At 44.0% G+C, this 18,378-nt stretch overlaps 1 protein-coding gene across 1 annotated transcript in view; it reads left to right on the forward strand.

Moving 5' to 3' along the window:
* The window catches only part of LOC119652819 (irregular chiasm C-roughest protein), a 626,589-nt gene that overhangs the window by 479,256 nt on the left and 128,955 nt on the right, over window positions 1-18,378 (forward strand). The window contains exon 11 of the mRNA XM_038057146.1: window positions 13,636-13,795. Coding sequence (XP_037913074.1) covers window positions 13,636-13,795 — 160 coding nt within the window. The remainder of the gene's footprint in view (window positions 1-13,635; window positions 13,796-18,378) is intronic.

The following is an 18,378-nucleotide window of genomic DNA, read 5'->3' on the forward strand; positions in this document are numbered from 1 at the left end:
GGCTTGGCAGTCAGCAGTGAAATGTCGGCGCCTTATGAGAACATAGTCGCTTTGTGTTTTCCTGTGCCCACTATAAAATATAGGAAGATAAGACAATCATTTGATGAACCATGTATTCATAAGTATAAGGTCATGGGTGTTCGCAAAATCGATTATACGCTCGCCACCCTCATTGCGTGCTCCGAATCCCTTTCCTCCATGGCATCTGTTACCGTCTGCCTTTTCACCCACATGACCATTAAGGGCGCTGGCAATGTTGATATAGTCATCAGCGGGCACATGACAAATTTTTTCGTCGAGAAATTGCCAGAAGGCATCTTCTGCGGCATCAGGTCGACCTGTCTGTGGTGCGTACGCAGTGAAAAAGTGAATAGCGCGATCAGCTGATATAATGGGGAGCTTCATCAACCGATCATCGATTCGTTCGACTTCTTTAATGGCATCACGGAAACCCTCTGAGATGGCAATGCCAATACCATATTGAGTGTGTGGGTTACCAAAATAGAAAATTTTGCAGCCATTTTTACCGCGTTCAATGTCGGAGTTTTCGGTGCCAGATAATCGGGCTTCTTGCAGAGCGCAGATATCAATGCGCCTTTTCCGAAGGATTCTTGCGAGTTCCTCGGTCTTTCCGGTTAGGGAGTGAACATTTAGCGTGCAGACACGTATTTGTTTTGTTCGGACTAACTTACTGATATTCTGACACCGTCCAGCGGCAAGAACCCTTGCCCATTTCTCGACAGGACCGGGACCCGTCCTGCCGCGTCGACTTAGGTGAGTGACCTGTCGCAAAGAGAGATCAGGTAGGATGTAGCATAGTGGAAAACTCCAACTATACTTTGTTTATCTCTTTCTCTGATCTCAACATTTTATTTTTGTTTTACTGAGGATAGCACAAAGTACGTTGCCTCAAACCCTTCTCCTTTACCTGAGCTTGGGACCAGCACACTATGTTAATAGCAGAGTTCTTTGAACCAATTGATAAACACACTAATAGTAAAGTGTAGGCGAAGATGTACACTTTTGAATGGATGCACCTCCTTCAACCTCCAAAGGAACTATAGTAGGCAAAACATTGCTATTCAAATCGGCCACCAAGCGACTCTTAAGGTACCTAGATCCGACTAAGTGAATTCCAAACCGGTATGGGAATGCCTTTGCGAACTGAACATGCTCGGTTCATTCAATAAGGTTTGGGTACTCTGGGTTTCAGGCCATATTGGGTTAGAAGGCAATGAGGTAGTAAACGAGTTGGTCAGAAATGAAGCAGGAACGCCGAACATACCAGGAATGAAACAGTTCAGGATATTCTTGGGAGATACGAACTCAAGTGCTTAAAAAATTGTTGATTTCGTCCAATTCAGCGGCAAATTATTGGACGCTGCTTCACCCCTGTCCTGCAGGAAACCGGAAGTATACTTTGGCAACTTTTGTACTTGCCAAAGACCTAGGAATTCGTGAACCACAACCGTGGAAATATGTTGCTTCCAAAATGGTCCATACTGGCCATCACTTGATGGGGGACTCAGGACTCCTCAAATTCCTAAAAAAAATCTGTTTAAACCTCCCCAAGAAGAACTTCCGGAATATTCACTGGTCACTGCAGGCTAAATTATCACCTAGGGAAGCTAGAGATATCTGCAGGCAGTATCTTCAGATTTTGTGAGGAAGATGATGAAACCTCCACACATGTTCTGAGACAATGTTCGACACTTGCGCAAAGTAGGTTAAGGCACCTTGGAAAATACTAGATGCCAAATTGAAATACTTGAAAGCAGGGAACCTAATAAAGTTTCCGCCAGTTATATGAGTAGGTTTGAACAACATACTATAGTTAACAGTTCTTATGGGATGCAGTGCAGTGTCCCTTAGCAAATATTACTATTATTAGGAAGTGTCATCTCCATTTACTCAAGAAACGCGATCGGAATCGAGTCTGCAGGGGACACACCTGAAGTGGGTCTCGCTATGAAGCCTCACCGATGATTTTCTGACCCCATGGGAAGCGGAATAGGCCTCTGACATCATATGCTCCACATAAACTGTGTTGTCAGCCCGGTTATTCGCCCATTCGGCCCATATTGAAGACGGAACTCTTTGTCTACTCAGTGCCTAGAGTTACGCTTTATAACTACGGAGCTGTACTCTTTAATTGGGGGCTAAAGAGGCTATTAATGGGATTCGCGTCCACCGCGTAAACCAGTAGCTGCACATGTCAGCAGACGTCAATAAACATCCTTTTATTGAAAATAAAAGGACACTTGCGCACTTGATACTCATCCCAGTAGCTTCAGGGTTTGTATAGGCCCCTTTCTGTTTGTGAATATTCGGTTCCCTAATAGGCGGAAGTACAAAATTTGAAGGTATCACCCAAAGTCGATAGAATACTTCAGCAAAGAGCTCAACTGCAAACACCAGGGTTTATCAACTATAGATGGAGTTAAATTTTTCATAATTGTATAATGGAAGTCAGGGGATGAATTATAGATACTACAGGGAGGATAATTCTTTCCATTTCAAATTATTCAGTTTTCAACTCGCACCTCCAACTGGATGAAAAAAACCAGAGCAATATTTAATAGGAAATTAATTCTAGAAAAAATAACGCCTATCTAATCAGAAATACGCCACAGGCTTCCAAGTGACAAACGCATCATCGTCTTCAGCAATCCCCTCACTGTTCCCAACACAGGATTCTATTCAATTTAAAAATAACCCACCCTCTTCTTGGAATCGATTAAAGAGACTTGACTGTCAAGTCTCGAATCGATTGCCCCACTGATCCAACGATAGCATAGATAGTGTCATACCAATCCAAAAGCTCCAACCGGTTTTCCTTTATAGTAATGGAGGGTCAGTATCTGAAAGGTTCGCCACGAAATTGAGCCCTCATATTCCCCATAATAATCTTGGTAGTCACCGTCTTTGTTGTGTGATATTATGGCTCTGAGCCTCGGCATTTAAACGCCTTCTAGAAAGCACTCGGTGTCCTATTAAAGCACAGGTTCTGCTTTCTGTAAAGGCTTCCTGTTGAATTCATCCCCCCAATAGTATGATTGGAATCCACTAAGCCACGAAGACATATACTTCTTTCTCGCTCATAGCTTCCTTAATACTAAAGGGACTGCAAAATATTATAGCCAATTCTACCCTCCTTCCACTACACCGACTGTCTTTCCTAGAGCAGGTCCTTCCGGGATATTTGAGGAATTCAGCACGTTGATATTTGAGGCCATATAACTAGAGTCCTTTCCACGAAGGTATTCCTGTTCCTACCCTAATTATGGCATACCGGACTGGTGCCAGTTAGAATCTATGCAACTCAGAGTCAATTATCACGACATCCCACCGTAAAGTGAACGTGTTTGCGCTCGTGCATATCCAAAAGTAGCTGCAATAAATCTTTTTTCATAAAAAAGCAACAGGACTTTCCACACCGGAAGCTCCCGCCTTCTTCTTTTCATCCTCTTATACTTGATCTAACCTTGGTCCAGGTTTTATATTTCTAAGAAAAATTCAGCCCACAATTGTCCTTCCAGTATTTACTCCAAACACTGTTCTCCTCCCACAATTGTCAGTACCTTACAGCAACCGTTTCTTGTGAACCTCTTAATTACAATCGTAATACACCGCCACAGAGCTACATTGAATCTAAACCAGATCGAATCGCATGACGTGATTTACTACGACAGAAAGGAAGCGCCAGTGGAAAACTGAGAATCCTTGTTTGCTGTTATGTTTGCAATGTTACTAACGCTCAATTCCCCGGAGCAATGCACACTTAGAGCTTGAGAAAAATAATTGCAGTTCCAGAGAGCCACAAACAAATGAAAGACCTCCGAGGGGTTGTTGAAGGAAAAAGAAGGACAAAAGCTAAATAATTGCATCTTCCCTGAAAGAGCTTATGTCGCTTCAAGCAATTAATTCTATATAAATCTACGTAGGCACCGCTCACTGCATCTTCCTTCGTCCAGTCCTGGGGATTGTGCTGCCCACTCGTATTCTCGTCTCCATTTTAAAAAATACGAAGCAGTTTGCCAGTCCTGGCTGGTTCAGACGTAAAAAACACAAGGGCCAACTTCGAAATGATAATTCATTTACCCAGAATCAATGTATCCTTGTATCCACCTTCCCGTTTCGCCGCATTTATATCGGCCACTAATTTATACTTTTTTATTCACCAATAGACTTTCTGTCCCCAAATAACTCCCATAAGTAAGTACCCACGACAGAAGCAGAAGGATGAGACCTTCCAGCTAAGCTCGACGACCCCAAAGTCGCATAAACAAGGATAATAGTACTTAGATTCATTTGAAAAATAAAAAGTATAAAAACTCGACAAACAAATTTACAAACTAAATGACCACCAACCCCCGATGAAATTTCAAAGCGCAAATTTACTCTCTTGAATGTCGACGGGGATTAAATATAAGGCAACCCGCCTAGCTAGCTCGGCCCCAACGCCTGAGGGTCCTTCGGTTGGTCATAGTCTCATTTATCACTTCAAAAGGATACAAACGTACAATAATTGCCAATTCATTGTTACTTTTCTACGATAGTCTGTACATGTATCTTTCCGTTCTTCCACTTTGTTTTTTGTTTTGTTTCGTTGCTTCGAATTTTTGCTGGGGATTTCCGAACTTAGCACACATTTCACTAGTTGAGGGTACGTGCTAATTCCATTGCTGTATTCTTGATAATTGATGACTTCCAGTGGAAAATGAGGGTACCTGGTGCACTTAAATCCATACGACTGAAGGCAGCGATTTGAAGGGGACAGAAAAGCGTGGGAGCTTTCACAGGAAAATATCTTAATTAGTCGGGAAATTTACTGGATCCAGGTCTGCATTTTCAATGATTTATTTCTTTTAATTAACTCCAGATTTATATCTTGAATATGGAACTTGGTGGCATATATTATGTTCAAAGGTCGGGGATAAAAAATATTGAACCCCGGCTCCATATTCATTCATTTCGAAGGTCTACTTTGCAAAGGCCTTTCAAGTTGAAGAATGGGAACTTGTTGCTTTTCAGCTACAGAATGAATTAGTTTCTAACAGAATGAAATACATGCAAGCTATGATCAACTGTCCATTAAAGGAATGTGCCTCCTTGACACATACTCTGTCCATTTGAACGGGTCTGGCCCAAAAGCTATCGTGATCCGATTTAGTTGTAGCAAGGACAGATCCTCTTTAACTTGGCGTAGGTTCTGAGACATCGTCAAGCCGCTCGAATAAGTTGTACCCATCACATCTGCCGAAAGGAAACCGACTGCCCCCAACCCAGTAACTGTCAAGGACACCAGCAGAGTCCTTTAACTTTCTTTACAGTTAATTCCTATGAGAATCATTAAGCCAAACATTGTGAACATGAATCATTTTGATAGAATTTCTTTAAGTGAACTTTGATCATTTGCATGCGCGTAATATTTAGACTTTTGTATTTTAACTTTAATATTTTGTGTCACCGTATGCTCGTTAGAGGCAGAAGTGAGACTCGCTTCATGTGTTTCTCTTCTGCCCCTAACTCATGGCACACTTTTCTCGCCGGTCCTCCACTCCCGTGGCGAGCTCCGCAAAGTGGATAGATCCGCGCCATCTATTCGTTCGCATTCACAACATTCGAAATAAATTTCAAATGCTGCGAATCCTGCCGCGCCACAGTCCCACCAATCTGGCGGTTTCCGCAATTGAAAAGAATGCCCGCAAGGCCACTTAGCTATCAGTTAGGATTAGTATCTTTTGATTGGGCCAATCATCCGTCGAAAAGAATATTGCCTGACTGAAAGGCCAACAACGAAGTTGATGGCTGTATACATCCAGGCAACACCATGCCAGAGCCCCTATAGCCTTGCGAAGGTCTTCTTGTAGGCTACCCAGGTCTTCTTAACACTCAATTCTATGTTTAGTCTCCCATTGAACTTGGGCTCTCGAATCACACCCAAATAATTTGCATTAGTAAAAAATGTCAATATTTTCCCATTTATTCGAAAGAGTTGGAATTTGGGTACCCCTGCCTTGCTGGTAAACGGCATCAACCTTGTTTTGGTTGAATCTATGTCGAGTCCGCATCTTGTAGTCCACACACCGCCTTTCCGAATACTGCCAACCAGAGCACAACCTACCAGCTCTGTTCAAGTGGTCCATCCTTACATCCTCCTAAAAATCTGTTGGATACTTGGACACTCACATTGTTCAATGCTTCCTCTATATCCGGGAAGAGAACTGAGGTTTGCTGTTGGAGTGTAACAACGGGTCAACCGTGAGAGGAAGAGGGGCCTCTGCGAGATCGTCCTTAAATGCTACGCCCTATGATATTCAGCACGAAAAAGTTGTCAAGTCACCTTGACTGACAGAGAAATCCATCTGGTCTAGCAGCTTCAGGGGGTCAACCGGATACTCTCGAGGAACCCTCCGACTTTTTAAGGAAGGTTGGGTTCTTCTTTTCTTTGCCAATAATCCTACATAATTTTGCAGCATCGCTGAAACTTTCTTTGTTCTGACAGCAATCCAGCTAAGACTATTTCCTGGCAGTTACGGTGGCCGTCTTACACCTCTTCAGGAAGTCATTACATGGCCGCCAGTATTTATGCCTTTACCAAATGTTGAAAGCCTCCTTGGTCAGTTTCCTGAGATTAGAGAGGTCCTAGTTGCACCACAGTGACAGTAACTTTTTTGAGTGTTTTGCAGAATACAAAACTTAGGCTCTCGAAATCGTCGACGTTTTGAAAAGTCTTTTTCAGAGCTCCGATCTTTAGCTCCAGCTCCTCTATAGTGCCAATGTTACCACCAGAGAGTTTGATTTTGATAACTTGGCCTAACTTCGTACAGTCGATCGGCGTGATATATCTGAAAGAGTAGAGCATTGCTGTGCTTCGAAACGGATCTGTGAAACAGCGATAGATTTGCGTTAATACCAAGGTCGAAGAAAACCCCATTTCGTTGTTTGCCGAACTACGCCAAATAGTTTACCTCACATTGGCAACGCAGTCTAGCAACAGATTCACCTTCCTCGCTATAATAGTAGGCATCAGATCTTATAATTTTTCTGATGAAGTTGATCCATCGTGAATCAGATAAGTTACGGAAATATAGGTCCGAACACAGAGAGGCATGCAGGTTCTTTTAACTAAAATGGTCTAGGTCTCTTTTGACCAGTGTTTTTTATGCTAGAGCAATTCGGCTGCCTCCAATCCAAGGCCTTTGAATTAGTGGAATGTTACTGCCTTCCTCCCTGAGGATTATCCAAAGGAGGAGTAGCCCAGATTTATTTGGGCAAATCTCAGCTTGGGCATATTGCGCATGGGCTTCCTCTACCTTGAAAACCTTCCAGCCGTTCCTGGTGATTCTGCCATTGTGGGAGAACGCAGAAATTGGCGGAACTTTTCCTTGTCCATGAGGATCGAAGAAGTCCAGGTTCGAACCATAGGTTTCCGCTGATTTTACTAAGGCAAAAACGTATGTGTCCGGATAACTGAGTGCTTAGAACACAGGGCTATCGAACGGAAGGTCACGGTCCAAATTTCACTGGTGGCAGTGAAATTCGTATCGAGATTTGACGTTGGATACCAGTTGACTCAGCTGTGAATGTGTACTTGAGTCAAATCAGGGTAATAATCTCGGGCAAGCGCAATGCTGACCACATTGCCTCCTACAGAGTATTATAATCCTATAGTGTACCGTTACGGTCTTGAATTAAGTGCTCTAACACACTTCAATGCCCTGATCCAATTGGATTGTTGCGCCAACGATTATTATTATTAAAAACTTAAGGGAGTTACTAAGGAACTGGTCCTCGCGTACTATTATCTTATACGCAAGGAGCCGGGAGATAAGTAGAGGCAAGAGATGAGCCCCCTCCCGTTTTTCCTTGTCATTCAGATAGTGCTCAATATCTAGTTCCAATAGCCTGATTGCTACACTTGCCCATACCTCCGGCGCTAGAAACAAACACTACTCCGTGTGTATGGACATTTTCAAAGACCACAAAATTGATAAGAAATCCACACAAAGGTTCTCTAAATATGCTTCCACCAACTGCAACAAACATTCAAATAAGATCAACTTAAGAAAGTTAAGACACTAAAGAACTGAAATTAGGCAAAGCTCCTCCAAGGACTCCAAGAGTTTAGGGTATCAACAGCTCCGGATCGCCTACAAAATTATATTTGGGAACCCTCGGACGCCTAGTACAACGGAGGGTTGATGACCACATAAAATTAAGAAAGCCTTTATAGGGATGGGACAATGAGAAGTGCATTTCCCGTATTTTCTTAAACTTTTTGAAGTTGTCTGAAACAGCTTCGATCACATAGATAATTTTGCACAAGGCTAAAAAGGGTGGAAAATTTCGGCAACTATTAACCGAGCGACTGAGATTACGCTACCTTCTACTGGCAAACATGGATGACCTCTAGAGAGCATGGTCCTCTAGACAATATTCCCTTCAAACGACAAAAAGACACTTTCTCTTGATAAAAGTGTGAAGTGTCAATCCATAGTGAATTAAATTTCGTGGTGCATACTTCTTTCACGGAAGGAAAAGGACAGTTTAATAAGACGCTTTTGTATCTGGTGGCTGCGGATACCACCTTCATTTCTTATGAAACCTAACCGTTCACCTTACTCTTACCTTAAACCACCACTATTATACCCTTTATCGTGATCTAGACTGCATCCGACTTCAGCATCTTCTCCAGAATCTCCTACTTTTTTTCATTTACTTTTTTCATTTTCATTTTATCATTGGACTCTCGGATGCAGCGAAACTCCATCCTGCTGAAAGGGATACAAATACTTTCCATAAGCAACGTGCATAGTTATGTGTTATGTTGTTTGCTTATCGGAGGATCCTGTAATCTGTTCAGCGTTAGCCTACCAATATTGCGGTATGCCAATCGCACTCTTCTTTGATTAACACCAACGACAGTGCCCAGTCGCTCGGTGCCATAAGCGTTTTGATCCCCCACGCTAGGTATCATTCCCGCACTGTATGCGGCAGTCTTTGCGACCATCCCTTGGGTATTATTGGACCATCACCCCAGATTTTTAATACCCAAACAATTTTACCGAGGCATCACCAACCCAACCTCACCTCAGGATTTTCTGTATTGCACGTCATTTCTGGAATTTTGGATCAATAATCAATTAAATTTTCTCCAATATATCAGCCAACTTCCTGCAGGAATCGGAGGACATCCAACCGAACGAAAAATCGAAGTTCATCCACCACTTAACGCAGGAAGATTCCATCATCAACGGCGCAACAACCGGTATCCGGTCTAGGCCTGCCTTAATAAGGAACTCCAGACATCCCGATTTTGCGCCGAGGTCCACCAATTCGATATCCCTAAAAGCTGTCTGGCGACCTGGCCAACCCCATCGTTCCATCTTAGGCAGGGTCTGCCTCGTCTTATAGAATTTCCGGGTGGGATCATCCTCATCCACACGGATTAAGTGACCCGCCCACCGTAACCTATTGAGCCGGATTTTATCCACAACCGGACGGTCATGAATCGTCCATCCTCATGTGGGGGGCCAAAAATTCTTCGGAGGATTCTTCACTCGAACCCGGTCAAGAGTTCGCAATTTTTCTTGCTAAGAACCCAAGTTTCCGAGGAATACATGAGGACTGGCAAGATCATAAGTCTGGTACAGTAAGAGCTTTGACCCTATGGTGAGACGTTTCGAGCGGAACAGTTTTTGTAAGCTGAAATAGGCTCTGTTGGCTGACAACAACTGTGGGCGGCTTTCATCATCGTAGTTGTTATCGGTTGTGATTTTCGACCCTAGATAGGAGAAATTGTCAACGGCCTCAAAGTTCTATTCTCCTATCCTTATTCTTCTTCATGTTTGTGCTTGACCAGTGCGGTTTGTTGTTGTTGGTTGGTTCGTCTTCGGTGTTGACGTTGCTACCATATATTTTGTCTTGCCTTCATTGATAAGCGGGCCAAGATCTCGCGCTGATTGCCGCCTGCTCGATCTGGATGAAGGCAGTTTGTACGTCTCGGGTCGTTCTTCCCATGATGTCGATATCGTCAGCATAGGCTAGTAGTTGGGTGGACTTGAAGAGGATCGTACCTCTTGCATTTACCTCAGCATCACGGATTACTTTCTCGAGGACCAGGTTGAAGAGGACGCATGATAGCGCATCCCCTTCTCGTAAACCGTTGTTGATGTCGAATGGTCTTTAGAGTGATCCTGCTGCTTTTATCTGGCCTCGCACATTGGTCAGGGTCAGCCTAGCCAGTCTTATTAATTTCGTCGGGATACCGAATTCTCTCATGGCCGTGTACAGTTTTACCCTGGCTATGCTATCATAGGCGGCTTTAAAGTCGATGAACAGATGGTGCAACTGTTGTCCATATTCCAACAGTTTTTCCATCGCCTGCCGCACAGAGAAAATCTGATCTGTTGCTGATTTGCCTGGAGTGAAGCCTCTTTGGTATGGGCCAATGATGTTCTGGGCATATGGGGCTATCCGGCCTAGCAAGATAGTGGAGAATATCTTATAGATGGTACTCAGCAACGTGATACCTCTATAATTGCTGCACTGTCTGATATCTTCCTTTTTATGTATGAAACAGATAATGCTTCGTTGCCAATCGGCAGGCATTGATTCGCTGTCCCATACCTTGAACACAAGTTGATGAACCACTTGGTGTAACTGGTCGCCTCCATATTTAACCAGTTCGGCTGTAATTCCATCGGCTCCTGGCGACTTATGATTTTTTAGCCGATGAATTGCACGGACTGTTCCTCCTAAACTTGGTGGTGGCAGTATTTGTCCGTCGTCTTCAGTTAGCGGGACCTCCAACTCGCCGATGTTCTGGTTGTTCAGTAGCTCATCAAAGTACTCAACCCATCGCTCTAATATACCCATTCTGTCGGAAATCAGATTTCCCTCTTTGTCTCGGCAGGATGAGCATCGAGGTGTATAAGGCTTCTTCCTGTTGACTTGTTGGTAAAACTTCCGCGCCTGGTGCGGTTGCTCCCTGTACTTTTCTAGTTCACAGACTTGTTGGTTCTGCGAGACTTCCTTTTTCCGTCTGTGAAGTCGCATCTCCGCTCGACGGAGTTCGTGATAAGTCTCTGCGCGTGCCCGTGTTATTTAAGAATGCAACATTACTCGGTATGCGGCATTCTTCCGTTCCGTTGTTAGCTTACATTCATCGTCAAACCAGCCGTTCCGACTCCTTTTGCGATTGGGGCCAAGTATGCTTGTGGCCGTATCCATGAGAACGCTCTTCAGGTGATTATGAAGATCATTTGTTGATGCTCCATCTCCAGGTCCTCTGTTGACTGCGGTTATTGCGGCATCCATTTCCCTCTTATAGGTGTCGCGGAGGGTTGTGTTGTGGATGGCTTCAGTGTTCACTCTCACCTGATTGTCAGAGGGGATTCTAGGTGGTGTTGTTATTCGAGCTCGGAACACCTTGCCAACGAGATAGTGATCCGAGTCTATATTGGCCCCCCTATATGTTCTGACATTCATCAAGGCTGAGAGGTGGCGGCGTTCGATCAACACGTGGTCAATTTGGTTGAAAGTGGTCCCGTCTGAAGAGGCCCACGTATGTTTGTGGACCGCTTTCCGCGCAAACCAGGTACTTCCAACAACCATTTCGTGTGACCCTGCTTATTGAATAATCCGCAGTCCGTTATCATTTGTTTTCTCGTGTAAGCTATGGGAGCCAACGTATCGCCTGAATAGGGGCTCCTTCCCTACTTGGCTGTTAAAATCCCCAAGTATGATTTTGATATCATATCTGGGACAGGCTTCGAGGGTTCGTTCTACTGCCTCGTAGAAGGTATCCTTCTCCGACTCTGCAGTCTCCTCTGTAGGGGCGTGAACGTTAATGAGGCTTACATTTCTAAACTTGCCTCGCAAGCGCAGAGTGCATAGCCGTTCGCTTATGTTTTCAAATCCGATAACAGTGGGTTTCATTTTTTGGCTGACTAAGAAACCTACTCCGAGCACTTGGTTTACTGGATGACCGCTATAATATATGGTGTAGTGGCTCTTCTCCAGGAAACCAGTCCCTGTCCATCGCATCTCTTGTAACGCTTTTATATCAGCCCTATATCGGAGCAGGGAACCGGCTAGCTGCTCATCAGCTTCATCTCTGTACAGGGAGCGCACGTTCCATGAGAAAATGCGCAAATCGTTGATCCGTTGTCATTGCCGGGTCCGTCGTTTTAAAGTTCGTCCTGTCCGAGACTCCTGTTGTGGCATCGTTGTTTTCCGTGTAGGGTTGTCAGCCCTCTCCAACCCTTAACCTGGAGGACCAGTTGGTACAATTTGTCCCGTTTTTAGGCGCGGGAAACTCGCTTTCATCCTTCTCCGTCTGCAGCTTTTCGTTAAGAAAGAGCTCCCAGCGGTCACCACGTGGAGGCGGAGATAAGGTTTGGTAGTAGAGCTGTTGGTGTTGGTTCAGCAGGCATTTCCCAGGTTTTATGCTCCATCGTGGGTACCAATCCACGTTTCGCCCTGGGACCTATACTACCCTTTGACTGCCAACGCAGGAAGATTGTCATTATTAGTTAGAACCAGAGGCATAAGCAGGACTTGAATTGATTGTTGCTCACGTATGTTGGTCTTAACGAGTTTGTGTCCTCCTGGTTGGTCAGGATTCGTGCTACTACTTCCTCTTCCCGCTTCGCAGTAAAGTCAACCAATCTAAGTTGGTACCTTCCTCAGTCATAAGCTTGATTGGGTTAAACTTTAGGAGGTCTCTTACCGGCGAGCGTTCCAATGTGTGGCTTTCATTATTTAAACTACCTTACTTATACTCTGACACTGACTTACAGGAGTGCCATTTCCCCGTGCGACCATTCTAACTCATCAGTCCTCGAAATGATTCATTCGATTATAGCTGTTGATCTAGCTAACACCGGTTTAAACACCCGCTCGAAATAACACGAAGGGAAGTCCAATCGGAATTCCCATACTCACTGTTACTAATCCCAGGAGATAAAATAGGTTGGGTGGATAGTATCCGCCTCCTAGGCAAATTGAAGCCTTTGAGAGGTTTCGATTGATTTGGGAGTCCATAAGCATTTAATGAATCCTTATCATACAACCAAGGATCGCATCAATCAAAAAATAACTTGAGGTTAATAGCCCACGTTGGGCGCCAAAACTTTAAAGTGTATTTCAACTCAAAAAAAAAGAATTCTACCCCTTTAAACTCTACTTGTAACTATTCCCTCGCCTTTTCCTTCTATCCTCTAAAAAAAATATCTCTTCAACACTGACGAAGTTCAGTCTATTCTCCGACATGCCTTTCATAACTTTACCAAGGTTTCTGCTTAAATTTCATATTCTAAGTAGCCCCACAAGGCAAAGAAACGAGCACCATCATACACTTCTCAAAAACTTTCCGAACAGTCCTCTCCAGCAGCCCCGGTTAGATAAAACGGATGCCCGACATAATAACTCTTAATGGCTCTAATTACTAGAATACACTTTCCCATAATAATGGAATTAATCCCTTGTTGTTTTTTATCTCAGCCGCCCCTCGCTTTAATACAGCCCGCCCGGCTTTTTCCCTTCAGTTTTCCTTTCATTCATTTTCACGTTCTAGTTAGAAACTGACGGGGATGTTTTTTGTGTTTTCTCCATTTTTCTTTTCAGGGCATTCACTTAGAACATAATACATCCGCCCGAGTTATCAGGTCGAATCAAAGTTTGGTGCTGCAAAAAATTACGCGATTCTATGCCGGAAATTATGCATGCAGCGCAATCAACGATGAAGGAGAGACGGTCAGCAATCACTTGCCGTTGAGAGTAAAATGTAAGTAAACTTGAAACCGAGCTTTCTTTTATCCTTTTTTTGCTTTTGATGGAAACTTTGTAATAGGGAAGTAAGTGTTGGATGTACGCGACTTTAGATTAAGGCTGGTAGTTTTACTGCTTAGTCTTGGGAAGGTTGTTTCATTATTGTTCCCGAGTTTCAGAACTTGTTTCATTATCAACACGAAATTTTGTAAATGGAAATTACAGGAGCTGAATGTGAGTAGTGGAAAGTTCAGTATTAAAATTTCTTTGAAAAAAAAGCTCTTTGAATTATTATTATTCTGTTAAGGGTCGCACCGCGTCCTTGAAGAACCACTGTGCCCCTTTTACTGGTTATAGTGTACCTGTTGATCATAGTATCTCAAGCAGGCCTGTAACCGTTAGGAACTTTAGTATGTTCCCCACTTCCAGAAGTTTCAGCTTTGCATCTGGTATTAAGTGTTCTCCCAGATGTATCGACCTACTTTGCACAAGTGCCGGACACTGTCCCAGGACGTGCATAGAGGTTTCGTCCTCCTCCTCACAGAACCTGCAGGCAGTGCCCGTAGATATCCCTAGCTTGCCTAGGTGACAGTTCAGCCGACAATGACCAGTGAGAATCCCCACTATGATTCGGAGGTTCTTTTTGGTGAGGTTTAAGCAATCCTTTGTGCGCATGGGTTCGTATCCCCCAATAAGCACCCTGGACTGCTCCATTCCTGAGCTCTTTGAATACTTGAACTGCCAAATATTGCTCAAAAACCGATATCAGAATTGTAAACTTGAAAGTAACACAAAGGCCATCCTAGTAGAAGAGTGGGCTCATATTTTTTCGCAACTCCGAATTTTGAAGTCCTGTATGTCCAAGTATTAAGAAAATCGGTCTAAGTCGCAAGGATTAATAATTCAATGGGCCAATTTTTCAAGATGACTTAGCTACTTCTGGACTGAAGGCAATGATGAGCTGCGTTATATAGAAACCAGCATACCAGCATAACCAGCTCTGTCCATCCTACTTAGCTTTTTCCTGTCTCCTTTCTCCAGTCTCTAGTTTGCTAGGTTCCATCCGAGCACCATAATATGAAATGATATTTAGCTTCAAAATGTTAACCTACAACTTACCAATCTTCCAATCCTGCGAAAGTTTAAATCCTTTTTAATAACCCTACTACCAAATTTATTTGAAAGTTGAGCAGCGATCCTTCTTTTCTTCTAATAATTAGCATTACCATATTATGTGCATGCCCATGTTTGTGTGTAAATAAATGCATTATTACCTAACGGATCAATGCCAAATGTAAAGGAGCATTTCAGTTATGAACTATACTATAAGCATGGGTGCGTAAATATCTGCAGATTCTGTGTTCCAGTTGGTCAGTGGAGGGCCGATTATAAGCTACTGGTAATCGAAATAAAAAGTAGTGGGTTTGCTTTTTACCTCCGCGGATTTACAATTACCTGACCGCTGGAAGAGAAAAGCTTGAGACAGGCATGAGAAAAGATCTATCCGAGAACAGGGAGAGTCACCGGGTAGATCATGAGTAGTGATCGGTTTGGAAAACTGTATAGAATTGGGGCTTTTTATTTTATTCTTATTCTTACTACTTTCAGTGGATCCGTAAACTTATTAATTAATATGAATGGTTATGGTCTCCATAAGGAACAGAAAATATTGGGTGGTTTTGAACAGCATCGGAGTTACTTCAAACGGGAGATCGGTGCCTTCTGTTTTGTAACTTTGGTCTTTTGTTTCGAAGGGGATGCACCTAGAACATTTTGATTCTTCTAACTACTCCCACTGGTATGGTGGTTTTTATTATCAATTTTGGTAGTTTTAAGACCGGAAAATCCCATAAAGTGGTAGTCGAACGAAGTGAAGTTCATCATATAGTGCTTTTAGGTAACTAAAATCTCCCTTCGTTACATTCCAAAACGCTGGTGGGTTCACCTGAGATGATACCTCAAAGGATAGCCAACCCCACATTGATTGATGATAATATCATCGACCGGAGACGAAACGGTCTAAACACCCGGTCTCGAGTCCGACCTCCTTCACAGGACCAAGGAAGATTTGCAACCACATGCAAGCTCTTTCGTGACGCGGTATACATTTCTGAAATCATTGCGTTTTCCGACATCTTCCGCTTCTCTGATCAACACAATTGCAAACTCTCTCTTGTCACGACATACACCACATTCAACTTCTCGGGATTTCGCTCGGTATGAGAGTTCAAGCGCACCACGCCTGCCATCACCTGCAGCGGTCAGTAGAGCCTTCAACCCCTTCCGCTCATTTATTGGTTTAAACGATTCTACAGTTAGTCAGATCTCTTTCGGGGCGATCCCGAACACCTGTCTAGTACTCGAGAAAAGAGTATGTTTAATGGCAGCTCGATGCTCATCGATATTCTCAGGCGGGTTACTCAGTACACCTGCCGTTCGATTGGCAAGATAGTTCTGTCACTGTCGAGCGGTCGATGTTGAATAAGGTGTTGTCAAAACCCACCTTGGAGGTGGGGTCGATCTTTAGGAAGCTTCCCTGAACTTCGTTTATTTGACTGGCTTTTACGATTGTAATGCTCCTTAACCTGGACCGACGTGTGTCAAAAACCGGCTCCCAGGTCAAGAAAACGTGCCCTACGGTAGTCGCCAGAAACAATCCGACATCGGATTCGCAACGGCTATCACTTGACTTTGCAGAGTACAAAAGCACTTTGCTACAAGGAAGAGGGGAGTAGTCCCACTCTTGCTGGAATACCCGCACGAGTTGGAAAAAGCGAGCATTCTAAGGACCCTCGCTACCATTGTCGAGAAGTGTGCGCACATTCCAGAAACAAATCAGTAGTCAAAAGTCGGGTGCGTGAAATCAGGACAGACTTTGAGTGTATTCTTAAACCCCAACTCAGAGATATTAGCATTTCACCTAATATATTTTCTTCATTCAATTAGTAATCTCGAATATTGGATCAATACATGCTCTATTTCCTTCGGGAATCATCGCACCTTGAGCAATTAGATAAAGCGCCTAATTTAAATCTGTAGAGGTATTCCTTGGATCCGTTATGGCCATCATAGTAAAGCGTTCGTCTTTCTAAGTAACTGCCAAGGGCTACGCGGACGACATTGTTCTAATCTGTAGGGGCAAATATGAAGATACCCTATGTGATAGAATCCAAACTGGATTAAGGGTTACTAGTGCCTGGTGCAGGAAGGTGGGAGTGCGGATCAACCCAACCAAAACCACCATAGTACCATTCACTAGGAGGCGTAAGCTGGATCACCTGAAAGCCATAACATTACATAATATGGGAATCACGCTAGACCAAAAATTACTCTGGAAGACACATGTCGGAAACACTTGTCGAAAAGCCACGAGGGCTCAGATGACTTGCAAATCCATAGCAGGAAAAAAATGGGGTTGCAGCCCGAAGATACTACTTTGGATATATACTGCAATAGTAAGGTCAATGATAACCTATGGAGCGGTAATCTGGGCAGACAGAACCCAACTCAGCACACAAGCCAGGGAATTACATAAGCTCCAAAGGCTGGCTTGCGTGTGTATCAGTGGGGCAATGAGGACATGCCCAACGGCATCCCTGGAGGTCCTTCTGGGATTAACCCCTCTCCATCTGCACATACAGATGCAGGCAAGGAGATCAATATTCAGGATGGCCGGTAGTATGAGTGAGGCGGGGAGCTGCCTAAATCGAAGGAAGATTGATATCCTTTCTAGGCGGTATCCCGAATTACTGATACCGAGGGACAACATGACAACGAGGTTTCACTTCGATAAGAAGTTTGAAACACGTTGGAGTAACAAGGCAAACTGGGAGAGCGTGGCTGCGACATACGGCTTAAACCAGCAACTGATTGCTTGGTACACTGATGGATCCCTCACAGCAGAGGGAGCGGGTGCCGGTGTCATTGGTCCAAGGAAAATGTACTTTGAGCCAATGGGCAGGTACACTAGCATATTCCAGGCGGAAATTTATGCCATAGGTAAATGTGCCTCCTTTAATCTGCAAAGGAACTACAGGAGGCAGAACATAGCTATTCTCACCGATAGCCAAGCAGCGATCAAGGCACTTAGGTCCAACCAGGTGAACTCTAAACTGGTATGGGAATGCCTTGAGAGACTGAATACACTCGGCTCGTCCAACAAGGTCTGGATACTTTGGGTTCCAGGCCTTGCTGGGTTGGAAGGCAATGAGGCAGCAGATGAACTTGCCAAGAAGGGAGCAGGGATGCCTTTACACGGGCCAGAACTTGTTTGTGGAATCGGAAACGGTTTCATGGCTATGAATCTAAAAAACGAAGAGAAATGGTTGAGGGAACTATATTGGGCGTGCTTACCAGGGATGGAGCAGTCCAGGGTGCTTATTGGGGGATACGAACCCATGCGCACAAAGGATTGCTTAAACCTCACCAAAAAGAACCTCCGAATCATAGTGGGAATTCTCACTGGTCATTGTCGGCTGAACTACCACCTAGGGAAGCTAGGGATATCTACGGACACTGCCTGCAGGTTCTGTGAGGAGGAGGACGAAACCTCTATGCACGTCCTGGGACAGTGTCCGGCACTTGTGCAAAGTAGGTCGA

The sequence above is a fragment of the Hermetia illucens genome, chromosome 3 (assembly GCF_905115235.1).
Source record: "Hermetia illucens chromosome 3, iHerIll2.2.curated.20191125, whole genome shotgun sequence".
Lineage (NCBI taxonomy): Eukaryota > Metazoa > Arthropoda > Insecta > Diptera > Stratiomyidae > Hermetia > Hermetia illucens.